The sequence below is a fragment of the Miniopterus natalensis genome, chromosome 20 (genome assembly GCF_054644295.1).
Source record: "Miniopterus natalensis isolate mMinNat1 chromosome 20, mMinNat1.hap1, whole genome shotgun sequence".
Lineage (NCBI taxonomy): Eukaryota > Metazoa > Chordata > Mammalia > Chiroptera > Miniopteridae > Miniopterus > Miniopterus natalensis.
Window position 1 is genome coordinate 13,623,331 of NC_142100.1, and position 12,207 is coordinate 13,635,537.

Genomic DNA, 12,207 nt, shown 5'->3' on the forward strand with positions numbered 1-12,207 from the left:
GCCTCTTTTGGGGCCTCCTGGCTTTTTGATGTCTCTCTTGGGCATCTGTCTAATCTCCTTAGCCTACAGTAGGGTTTCCCATCCCACACAGCCAGTAGACATGTCTTTTTCCAGTGGTCACCAGGGACCAACTGGGGCAGTTTTTGTCCAATTGAAAGGTTTCTCAAAATATTGATTCCACCCGTATACTGTTGTTAGAAACTATTATTTTCTAGTTGTCAGGACATTTGTGATCTAGTCAGAGTTGCTATGGTTTTTGATGACACAACCATGTCTTTTTCCTCAAACTTTCATTGAACTGAGCTGATGGAATAAATGGCTGAGAACTGTTTCTAGTGTTACTGCTGGAGCAAATGGAGAAAACACATATCAGGAAACTTGTAACTGGCCTAGAACTGTGAGAGTGACCAAGGGATTTGAACTGAGTCAAACCTGAACAAAAAAGTCCTTGGAATACTGTCACTCTCACACCAAGTGGGATGGGCAGCCTTTCTGTCACCAAACCAGATCCCTTTCCCTCTGTGCCCCCAGCTCTCATTACTTTGCAGTTGGTCTCACTCTGGAAGTGGAGGGTGCCAGGGCTTAGACGCAGGGGTGTCAGCAGCAGTTGGTTGGCAGATGCACATCCCTCTAAGGATTCAGCAGAGGGGCTGGACTGGCCCAAAGGCATAGAAGTGAAATGTTCCAGTGATTAACAGTAAGAGAATGAAGTATTTATAATCTTTTTTTTTTTTTAATCCTCACCCAAGGATTTTTTCCATTGCTTTTCAGAAAGAGTGGAAGGGGGGGGGGGGGGAGAGAGAGAAAAACATCGATGTGAAAGAGACACATCGATTGGTTGCCTCCTGCATGTGCCCCAGCCCAGGCCAGGGATGGAGCTTGCAACCGATGTACGTGCCCTTGGCCGGAATTGAACGCAGGTCAGGACCCTTCAGTCTGTGGGCCAACACTCTAACCACTGAGTGAAACTGGCTAGGGCTGTGTTTATAATCTTGCCACAGATATTAATTAGTGTGAGCAGGCTTTGTGTGGGCAGATGTTTAAAAGAACATTCTGAAAGCAGAGCAGGGCAGCCTATATAGCCTGCTCACTAGTGCCAGTCCTCTTTCTTGTTGGCCTGTAGGCAGCTCCTGAAGAAAATCAGAGCCCAGGCTCTAGGCCATCCCTAGGGTCTTGTTTAGTGTATGTGTTTCTCCACCCAGCTCTGTGGGAAGTTTTGCTCTTCAGCTGAATCTGGCTCTCCTGCACCAAAGTATCCATCTATCTCCTGCTCTGCCTCAGGTCCAAGGAGCCAGGAGAAGCCAGGCCTCGGTTGCTCTGCAGAACCTGTAGGTGGTGGCTGTGACAGGATGGCAACCGCTTCTTTATCAAGGTGTACTAGCAGCGTGAGGGCTATGCACAGTGGTGCTTGAGCCTGTGCTGAATTCAGCTGTCCTGGAGGCAGGTGGAATGTGGCTCAGGAAGGGTTAGTCCTTGCCCAGAGGCACGTAGATAGCTTTGGGGGAGAAGGGTTGTCCAGGGCTATTTGCTTACCCCAGAGGAGCCTTTACCCCTGTTGTCCCAGAAGTTTCCCTGTTTGTAGCCTTTCCTGGGTATACTGGCCTGAGAGTTGACATACTACAGAGGGGCCTTCTGGGAGTGAGGAGAAGAGAGGGGTCAGTGACATCCTTCCCTCTCCTTCTGCCCCACTGAAGAAGCTTCAGGGCAGGAGTTTCCTGTCTCAGGCTGCTCTGGGTTGCACACCCCAGTCCAGATAGCCCTCTGATCTATGTGTTGCCCCTCACTCCCCTGCTGCCACCTCCCCAGCCAGCTTATCAGGCTTCAGCGTTCTAAGGCTGGCCCTGCATTCCAGCCTGAGACCTGCTTCCCAGTACTGTGAGCCTGTCGTCCTCCCATCCCATCTGCCCAGTCCCTGAGCTGTCCCATCTACAGCAGCTTCGCTGGTGGCAGGAAAATGGTTCTCATGGCAAATCTCACCCACCATCTATCTGTCGTCTTACTAAGGCCATTGGTTTGCTGTACAAAGGAAGGTCTGATTTACCAGGAGAGGAGAGAAAGGATGAGATGCCAGATGCCCAGGTCTGCAGAGGGATTTTTTAAAGAGCTTTTCATTCCTCTCTCGCCCTAGTGATGTAAAAGAAATGAAACTTGGTTTTCTTTTGATCTGGCTTGCTTCTGGGTGTGAAACCTTGGGTTGCTTCTTAGTATTTAAAATCAGGATCATTTTATTTTTTTATTTTGTTTTATTTTATTTTGTTAATCCTCACCTGAGGATATTATATCCATTGATTTTTTTAGAGAATGTGGAAGGGAGAGGAGGGAGAGAGAGAGAGACAGAGAAAAACATTGATGTGAGAGAGAGACATCGATTGGTTGCATTCTGCACACGTGGGGCAGGGATCAAGCCTGCAACCCAGGTATGGGCTCTTGACTGAGAATCGAACCCAAGACCCTTCGGTGCACGGGCTGATGCTCAAAGCACTGAGCCATGCTGGCCAGAGCTAATCAGGATCATTTTAAATAGCCTTGTGCCAACCCTCTCAAACACACAAGAGGATTAGAAAGCAACTTGGCTATGGGCCTTCTGAGTCCCTGTTGGTGGCTTGTTTGCAGTGATGTGCTGTCCTCTGTTTCCCAGGTATGCACATCCCCAGCAGGAACCTTGACAAGCATGCCTCCTTCCTTGCTTGACAGGCCTGGTAAGGAAAGGGTTGCAGCTCCAGCCAGGGTGCTTCAGAGTGCACAGTTCCATCTCTCCAGATCTGACCCAGCAGCCCGCAGGAAACACCTCAGGGAGCCTCACAACTGGCTGCTCTTGGGAGCTTCCAGACTCTTTTCCCCTTCCCTTCTGAGCACCAGACTTCCTCAGGGCTTCTTGGGTGCCCTTGATCACACCAGGACAAGGGTTTGTCCAGAATCACCCTTTCAGAGGGTCATCCATGCTGGGTTCTCATGCATGTGTCTGAGAGGTTCCAGGAAAGCGAGGTTGTAGCCCCTACCCCTGCCAAGTCCCTTAGCTTACTCAGTTCTTGCTCTTCTGCTGTGGCTGTTGTTGCTATGGATGTTATTTTACTAGAGGTTCAACAGAGACCTCACCTTCCAGGGAAGCAGACACCCTGAAGTGCAGTGCCACCCTTTGTTGCCCACACCTTGGTGCAGTCTGCTGCCTTTGCTGCACACTCTGGTGCATGGGAGGTTCCCTCACCAAGCAGCATTGAGAGGACATTAGCACGTTGGGAGTAGATATCATTTTGCTTAAGCCAATCCCTGTATTTTGTAATGATCACACTAGATTCTGCCAAATTAGCAAATCTTCCATGCCTAAAGCCCAACAGCTTGTGAGTGCATGAGTTCATCTGGCAGCGTGCCAGTTCTCATGAGATCCTTCTAGCTAGGTTTGTTTCCACTGGTTCATAGGTCGATGCTCTACCACTGAGCCATGCCGGCTGGGCGGTCATCATATTTATGAATCATACTAATCTTAGTTATTTTAAATTCCCCATCAAGTTCTGGCTGGCGTGGCTCAGTTGGTTGAGCCTTGTCCTTTGCACCAAGGGATCGCCAGTTCGATTCCCAGCCAGGGCACATACCCAGGTTGTGGGTTCGATCCCTGGTTGGGGTGTGTATGGGAGGCAGCAGATTAATGTTTCTCTTTCCCTCTCCCTTCCTCTCTCTCTCTAGAAGGAAATCAATTTTAAAATAATTTTAAAAATAAATAAATTCCCCATCAGGTAGTTCCAACATCTGGGTCATCTCTGAGTCTGGTTCTGTTGATTGTTTTGTCTCTTGACAATGTTCTTTTGTGTGTGTGTGTGTCTCAGATTTTTATATTGAATACCAAATATCATGTATAGGACAGAGACACTGAAATAAATAATATATGCCTGGAATGGACTTTCCTCTTTTGTTTCTAGGCCATGGGAGGAGAGGGAGAGTTGAGTTAGGTTAGTTAAGAAGTTGAGCTGGGGTTGGGTTTTATTGTTGCTGTGGTTACCTTCAGTACACCACCAGCTTCAAATTCCTCTGATGATGTTTTATGCTTAGAGTGGGGGCTGGTTTGCTAGAAGGTTTTTTCAGTGTTCCATTTCCACCATCTTCTCGCCATGTTCTTGCCCCTTTTTCCTGCAGTAGATTGTGTTATATGTTTTTCATGCTTGGTAGCCTGGAATAGGGGCCAGTGTTGGTTCCCTTTTGTCTTGGTCCAGCCTCAGAATTAGGCAGGCTGTATCGCTGTGTCTCAGGAGTGGGTCTCTCTCAGTGATTTGATTCTTTCTCCAGTGGTGGGAGACCTGAATGTTTGGGCCCTGGATGGTTTCCTGCTCTCCCTCAGGGTAGGTTTTTTTCTTTTCCTCTCCTCAAGCTGCAGTGGGTCTTCGCTGTACCCTTGAGGCAACAAGATTTGCTGCCCTTCCCCTAATGACTTAAGTCTTTGTTCCTTGAGGGAGAAAGGTCCAGCCAGGGCTTCATGCCTTCCCATGGCAGTGGCCACTCCTCTTCTCCAAGCCAGCACCCCAATAAAGCTTTTTCTAATTTCCCTGCTGTTTCTCATGAGCACCTATGCAGGTCTGAGGAGAAGACTCAACAAGTAGGTACCAACCTCCTTTGTGTCTGTGACTCCCAGCAATCTATACTCTTGTGTTAGACCATACTTGGCCTTTAGCAACTGGATAAATGTTTTTGCTGAATTCTTACCCACTTCAGTTATTTATGCCTGTTGTATCTATATGGTAGAAATATTGTATAATGATGTACTACTGTGCAATCTCTTCCCAACTCCATGTTCAGCAACATCATGTTGGAAGCTTGAATTCAGCCATGATGGGAGTATTTATACCATAGAAATTAATAACTGCTACAAATGAGTGCTTTTCCCCTCCTGAGAGCCAGTTGTTAAACATTTACCAGAACACCATTTTGGGGGTAACTCCCAGAAGGTTGACCATGGAGATTGGTGCCTTTGGTGAGTGGCCCGGCGGCCTCTAGGGCAGGGCAGGCTCAGCAGTGTCAGAGTGGCTGTGTTTAGGCTGTCTCCTCTGCAGGGCAGTCACCAGGCCTCTGGCAAGGAGACTCGCCTTGGGGACGCCCCTCCATGCTGGAGGTGGTAGGTTCATGCTGCTGCCCTCCCTCCCTCTTTCTCCCCGCAGAGCGCAGCCAAGACAGCACGGCCGTGGCACTCTCAGACTCCAGCTCGACACAGGATTTCTTTAACGAGCCCACCCCCTTGCTCGAGGGTTCCCGGAAACCCTACATTGAAAAGAGGCCATCTGTTCCCAGTTCCCAACCAGGACCAACCAGTAAAGACCTTCCAGGGACCACAGAGGAAAGAGGTATAAAGACTTAACTTGGTGAACTAGAACTGTTTGATGTCCTGTGGCAGTCTGGGCATTGCTGAAGAAAGCGGGCTCTGGAGTGGCCCAGGTTCAGCTTGGTTTCCATCCTCATGCCTCCTCCTGCTTTCCTGGAACCTTGGTTGGGCAAGTTACTCACCAATCTGGCCCTCCGTTGTTCTTGCTGTGGATGGGAGTGATGCCAAGGCCACTCTTGAGTTGTGAGGATTAAATGAGACAGCTCATAAAGTGCCCACATGGTGCCTGGCACATAGTGTGCACTCAGAGATACTTGTCACTATTATGATCCCCACCATGGCCCAGTGTGGGAAAGCCATGTCCATGACATGAGTGCCCCTATTTTTTTTCTTGATAAATGTTTATTTAAAAAGTCGGGATCTTAAATGTCACAAATGTGTTTTCTTTTTAGTCTGAATTGTATCAGGCCTTTAGGGGGGGAAAAAATCTCCTGTTATTTGGTGGGGAGTAGGGCTGATTTTACCCTGGGGTATGCCCAGCTCTTTTGGGGTTCACAAGTCCCTTTTGTGGAAACCAGTGGCCAGAGCCCCACACCCAGGCTTGCTGGGAGATTGAGTGCAGGCTAGGCATCCCTGGTGCTGCTCTGGGGCTGTGACTAGTCAGCCAGCTGTGGATTTTGAAAGCTTTCCCACTCTGGCCAGGACCAGGGCACACAGGTACTTTCAAACAACAATAACAACAACAACCACCCAGACCCACGCTTGGGCTCCCATGCCAGGCACTGTTTTAACTCATAACCACCCTAGAAAAAACACCTGATGATTCCCATTTTACAGGTGAGGAATCTGAGATTCAGAGTGGGGCAGGTATTTGCCCACGGTTGGCCTGCACCATTAACTACTACCCCATGCTGCCTCTCCAGGTGGGCTGCATGGGCAGGTGGCCGTGCACAGGGCAGGTGAGGTTGATGATAACCTGGCCACCCAGTGTCCAGGGTCTGCCCCCAAGAAGTTGCTGCACAGGCCCTGGACCAGAGAATCAAGCTTTAGGAGCTCACATGTAGGTGTGGCAGTGGGGCTGAGCCATTTGCGCTAGGGAAGGCCTCTCCCAGCTCTCTGCTTCTCACCAGCCTCCCCTAGGTGGCCTTAGAGGGGGATGAGAACACATGCCCTATCAGGGTCAAGGGGACATGGAATGGGCCATGGGTTTATCTGCCCTGGGCCCCCAATGAGAGGTGAGGCCAGTGCCCTGCTGTCTCACTAGGCAGTCATTATACTATCCCAAACCCCTGTTAACGTTCTACAGCTGCCAGAAACACGCTATAGGGAGTTTGGAAGGAGAAGTAACCCGTCCTCCCAGCACTCCAGTACAGCGACTATTCATATCAGTCTCAAAAATAAGATTAGTTTTACTAATGTACAAGTGAGGCCTTTTGTCTGTGCTGTGGCTCATCAAGCAGCAAACTGATGTGGTTACTGTTGTGTGTTATTTGCTTTCTCTCAGTAAGAGGAAATCCCCGTCTTCATGCTGCCAGGGTTAGAATTAGATATCCTGGCTGGGAAGAGTTGTGTGGGCTTGTTGACATTTCTTACCCTCTTCCTTCCACTAAGGTGACCTGTGAGGCCCATTCAGCAGTAGGAGTGGGTGCGGTAGGTAAGGCATGTCACCCATGCCTCCTGGGCCTCAGGCCACCCAGAACCCGGAGCAGCTGGGTTTTGATGCAGTCTTGGCATCACTGTTTTGCTGTTATTCTTTAGGTGTCTTTAGACATGCATTATGAGCTCTTTTGGATTAATTCTTAACCCTCCGCCCACTTTTCATAAGAAGTGTGTTCCTGTGTGTCTTTGTGTCTGAGCACTTAGTGCCTTATCTAAACCCCTGGGAGCCCTGTATCTTCATCCGATTTCCCTGTGTCCCCTGTGCCTAATATGGCTGGCTGGGTCCAGAGTCATTGCCCAGACTGTTTATTGAGCCACATTTGAAATGTGTTTATTGAATTGAACACATTAGAAACTGGCACATTTTTGAGAAAGGCAGTGGTATTCTCTGTCAGATTTGTGCTAGCCCTAAGCAGGCTCCCAGTTGCTGTCGATGGGCTGTGAGTGGATACGTGTGGGACCTAAGCAGTTTCCTGAGCTCCCATGATAGGAGAGCATAGTGTCCAGATCAGAGATAACCTGTCCCTCAGTCATTCAGTCAGCTTCTAGGCTCTGGGCAACAAGGGAGGGGGAGACACTCATGCAAAAACCCAGTGGGATCAGTGACATCAGACAGATGTGCACAGGAGATGCTCTGCACATACCACCCTGGGGGTGGGGAAGCTTGAAAGAGGAGCTGACACTGAGTAGAGTCCTGGAGGGTAAGAGTATGTGGGTGAAGCAGGGGAGGGTGGAGGGTAGGGAATGCGTCCAGGATGGAAGAGACAGTGGGGAGGCAGTAATAGGGAGCGAGATGTTCCCAGTGGCTGGTCACAGGCTGTGAGGCCAGGAGGAACAGTGGGAGGGATGGCAGGACTGACAACAGGTGGCCTTGCATGTCCTGGGAGGAGCCTGGCTTTGTCTTTGGCAGCTGAGGGGGACAGGGAATGACTGCTCAGATTCTTTACTTAGCAGGAAGAGCAATGGTGGGCAAGCTTGACATGCACCTGATATCTGCATGGTTATGCTTAGACTTGGCATGAGGGCAACTAGGGCCTTAGTCTTGCCCATTCAACACTGTCCCAGGTTTGTCCTGGCTGCTGCTACAGTAGGGAAAGAGCTGCCACACCGAGGGCAGTCAGGGGCTCAGCACACAGGATGGACAGGCTTCAGATTTGGTGCCAGCCTGCTTCTCTGGTCTCCTCAGGCAGTCTGTGCCAGAGTCCTGGGTGCTGGAGGGCCATCTCTCCCTTGACACTTGCTCCCACTGCCTTCCTTCCATCCCTTCCTCCCTGGCCAGACAGTCTTCTCCTGCAGCCCCTGCCTCCTAGCACAGGCTCTCCTGAGCTGCCTGCCCTCCCATCCTGGTGGAGCAGTCCTGGATGTCCAGGTGCTGAGCTCATGGCTCACATACAGTAGCAGTAGCAGCAGCAGCTGCCCTGGAGAGGGATGTTGAGTGGGCTGTGGGCTGAGGCACTAAGTGGTGGAGCAGATGCAGCCCTTTGGGTGCCTTTCCTGGCTGTTCTATTCTGTGGTGGTGGCAGCTACACCTGCCCTGTGTGGGCTGCTTCCACGTGCACCTGCATAGGCCCTGGAGGCGGGACAGCCCTGTGTCACCATATAGAGCCCAACTCTAACCCTTGCTCTTTGTGCCTTGGGGCCCCTCTGCTGTGTGCCATCTGGGACATCCTGTTTCACAAAGTAGGAGACTGGGAGCAGAGCTGGTCACCTCACTAAGGTGCCTCCATCGCTGGTGGTGGACCACCCAGGGCAGAGCCTAAACTGAGGTGATTTTCTTTTCTTCTTCCTAACTGTAGGAAAAACCGAGGAATCCTTGGAGAGTACAGAAGGCTTCCGAGCCACAGAGCAAGGCAGCCAAAAGCCTGCTGTAGACCCCCAAGCCTCTTCCTGCATCCCTGTCAAGTCCTCAGCATCTGTACCCACCCTGTGGGATGGGAGGAAGAGAGGGGATCCCCTGGGAGAGCCAGCAGCCTTCCCGCAGGGGCTGCCAGCCGGTGCTGAGGAGCAGCGCCAGTTCCTCACAGAGCAGTGCATCGCCTCCTTCCGCCTGTGCCTCAGCCGCTTCCCCCAGCACTACAAGAGCCTCTACCGGCTGGCCTTCCTCTACACCTACAGCAAGACCCACCGTGTGAGTGGGCACCGTGAGTGGGCGCCGGGCCGAGCTGGTTGGGAGAGGGGTTGGATCTTCCCAGGGTTCCCAGACATCTTCGAGGGCTGGTGGGCAGAATGAAGACCAATTAGAGTGTCTAAAGATCTTGAGTGGCATTGCTGGGAGGGATGGGAGAGGCAAATACAGGAGGCGAGGTCAGTGCAAGTGTGGTCAGCTTTCCAGGTGAGAGGTGGTGAGGGCCGCAGGTTGCAGTGAGGGATCGGAGGAAGAGTGGGCACGGAAGCTGCCCCCACAGTGGGACCACAGGTGTGAGTACTTGCTGTGAATGAAGGATGGGGGCCAATAGATTCATCTCCTCTGGCCTGTGAGGATCTGTGTAGCGACTCTCACTCTGCTGTCAGATTCTCTCACCCCTGCCATTCTCCTGTCATCTTCAGCATGGCCCACCACGCACATCCTCTGTATGCCCGAGAGGCCTCCGTCCTCTCTGTTCCAGGGCCTTGCTTGCCCTGGCCCCGTCCCCTCTGGCTGCGTCAAAGGCCTTCTCAACATTTCCCTACCCCTGGGCTCGCCTCCCTGGTGCAGCTGCCAGAGCCATCTTCACAGCCTCTGCTGCATGGGGGTTGGGTGCTGACAGCCTCCTCCAGCTCTTTTTGGAAAGCAGATGATGTAGCAATTCTGAACAGCTGTGCCCCAGGCTTAATGGCTCCTAGGAGTTTCCCAGCCAGATCTTTAAACTGGCATTTAGTGTTTGTGGAGGGATTGTGGCATGTTATGCATTCTTTCACTCTCTCATCACTTACCCAGGAGGCATTGTGGAGATCGTGCCCTTGTCATGGTTTCTGCCCCCTATTGAGCTACATTCAGAGGGGCAGCCAGATTAAAAACATGCAGTTGAGCAAATAAAGGAAGTACATTGTAATAAATACTAGAGAGAAGAAAATGGGTTGGCACATAGGGGTGGAGGTGCCACCGTGGCCCCTCGAAGGCACCCATTATGCTGAGTCCTTTAGAGTGGCCATGGGCAGAGTGGGGACAGTGGTGGACTGCAGGAGAGGGCAAGCAGCCTGGGCACATGGCAAACCTGGGTGAGCAACCAGGGTAAGGGTGAGGGCCATTGAGGGCCAGGGTGGCAGAAGCAAGTAGGGGATGCTGTGGTCTTTGCTTTGGCTGCCTCCTCAGTGAGTTCCAGGCTCAAAACCTCCTCCTCCCAGAAGCCCCTGCCAGCCCCCCTTGCCAACTTTTCTGTGGGATGTTCGAAGAACTTCAGGAGGAACAGTTGGCCAGAGAGACAGATATTGGATTGGCCCTGGTTATGTGACAGAAGTTGTTAATTGGCAGAATTCTGTTTGAGGACTAGGTACAGGTAAGTGCCCTGTGCAGTAGTGACTCCCAGCACACTCAGGTGGCCTGGTTATCTTTCTCAGAGCAGAGCAGATGGAACTGGTGTTGTCAGGCCTGGGGCTGGGGAGGTGATCTCTGGGGCTCCATCTCTGCTGCAGGGCATCTGCCTTTCCCAGTTGTCATTGCCCATCTTAGCTGCTGGTGCCACCCTTGAGCCTGGTCTGCTCATGCCCTCCTTGCACTTCACAGTGGAACTTACCTCTGGTGCCCCATGCTTTCTGGACCCAGGCAGACCTGAGTTTTAATAAAACCCGTTCAGTAAACAGACTGCAGGGTCCCAATGGCTGATGCTTCCTTCTTTTCCCCACTGTGCTCGTGCACTGCTTGGGAATTCTCTCCCTTCCCTCGTTTGGGACAAGCAGAGCCCGGTATGAGAGGTCCATGAGCCTTGGGTGGAAGGGATGCTAGCAGCTGTCGTCCGGGCCTTTTCGGCCTTGCTCCTCCCTTCAGATCTTCCCCAGCCCCTGCCAGGTGTGGTCACTCTAAGTAGGACATGGAGCTTCCTGTGCTGAGCCAAACCTTCCCCCACTGTGGCAGGTTGCCCTCTCCAGAAGCCAAGATGGAATTTGGGGTGCAAGATGCCAATTAAGGATCAGTTCTTGTAGAAGGGAGGGGAAAGATGCAAGGTTGGGTAGAGGGAGAACTGAGTTGTGATAAGGGCCCCACAGAGTCCCTAGTGGCCAGCCCCCAGCCCCACCCCCATTAAATGGCTCTCATCTGAGTAGGAAAGAGCCTTTGTAGGCAGAAAGGCTCCCCACAATGCCAGACACTGACTGCTATTATCACAATCTGTCCCCTTGCTGGGTGAGGTTTTTTTAAGTGGAGAAAAGTATTTGTATCAAAAGTAAAGAAAAATTGGAGAGAGGACATTCACGGTTCTGCCACCCTAAAACAAAAGCATTTTGTGTGTATGTTTCTTCCCAGCTCTTGTGTACACACACTGTTGACTGTTACTTCTGAGGCTCCAGGTATTTTACATCTGGGCACGTGGCTCAGGGTCAGTCACACGGGTGAATGACAGCCTGGAATCGGCCCAGCAGCCTTGCCCAGGCCCAGCCACTCCACTGGCCCCTGCACACCGTTGGAACATCTATGCCCAGTTTGCCATTTTGCTCGTTCTGTGAATGTCCCCTAGGTCATTTTGGTTACCCTGTGATGGTCTCAATCTGACACAGCCATCCCTGGTTGTGGGCATGGAGGCTAACTTGGCTGTCTGCTCCATGGACATCAGTGTTCCTGATAACCCGTCACAGATGTCACATTCCATTTCTGTGGCTCTTCTGGTAGCTGTGTTCCCAGGTTGTGATCCTTGGTTTTCTGAAGCAGAATGCTGGTCTTGATTCCAAAAAATACCCTCTTTCTCATGCAGCAACTCTGCATGGGTGCCAGTGTGCTGGGTGCTCTGGAGGCCACCACATACCCTGAGTCCTGACTGTATTCCCAAAGGTGCTGCTGTCTTCTTGATTTGCTTCACTCAGACCTTTGCTGAGCAGCAGTTGACACCCCAACTTGAAGAGCAGGCTCCTGTCTCCACTGAGAGCCTGAATTAAGGCTACCTGGGACGTGCTGCCATCCTGGGGGCTGGGTATGGTTCAGCTTGGCCACAGATCTGGGGACACAGCTAGTGCTCTCAATGACTAATGCAGAACCATTAACTGACAAGCAGCCCCAGCTTCCCAAACACAGCTGTTTGGTAACAAACACTTCCCGCTGTGTGTATTTAACAGCA

At 51.4% G+C, this 12,207-nt stretch overlaps 1 protein-coding gene across 1 annotated transcript in view; it reads left to right on the plus strand.

The window, feature by feature from the left end:
• Positions 1 to 12,207, plus strand: part of CABIN1 (calcineurin binding protein 1) — a 117,715-nt gene that overhangs the window by 56,291 nt on the left and 49,217 nt on the right. The window contains exons 27-28 of the mRNA XM_016204301.2: positions 5,145 to 5,327; positions 8,761 to 9,092. Of these exons, the coding sequence (XP_016059787.2) occupies positions 5,145 to 5,327; positions 8,761 to 9,092 (515 nt within the window). The remainder of the gene's footprint in view (positions 1 to 5,144; positions 5,328 to 8,760; positions 9,093 to 12,207) is intronic.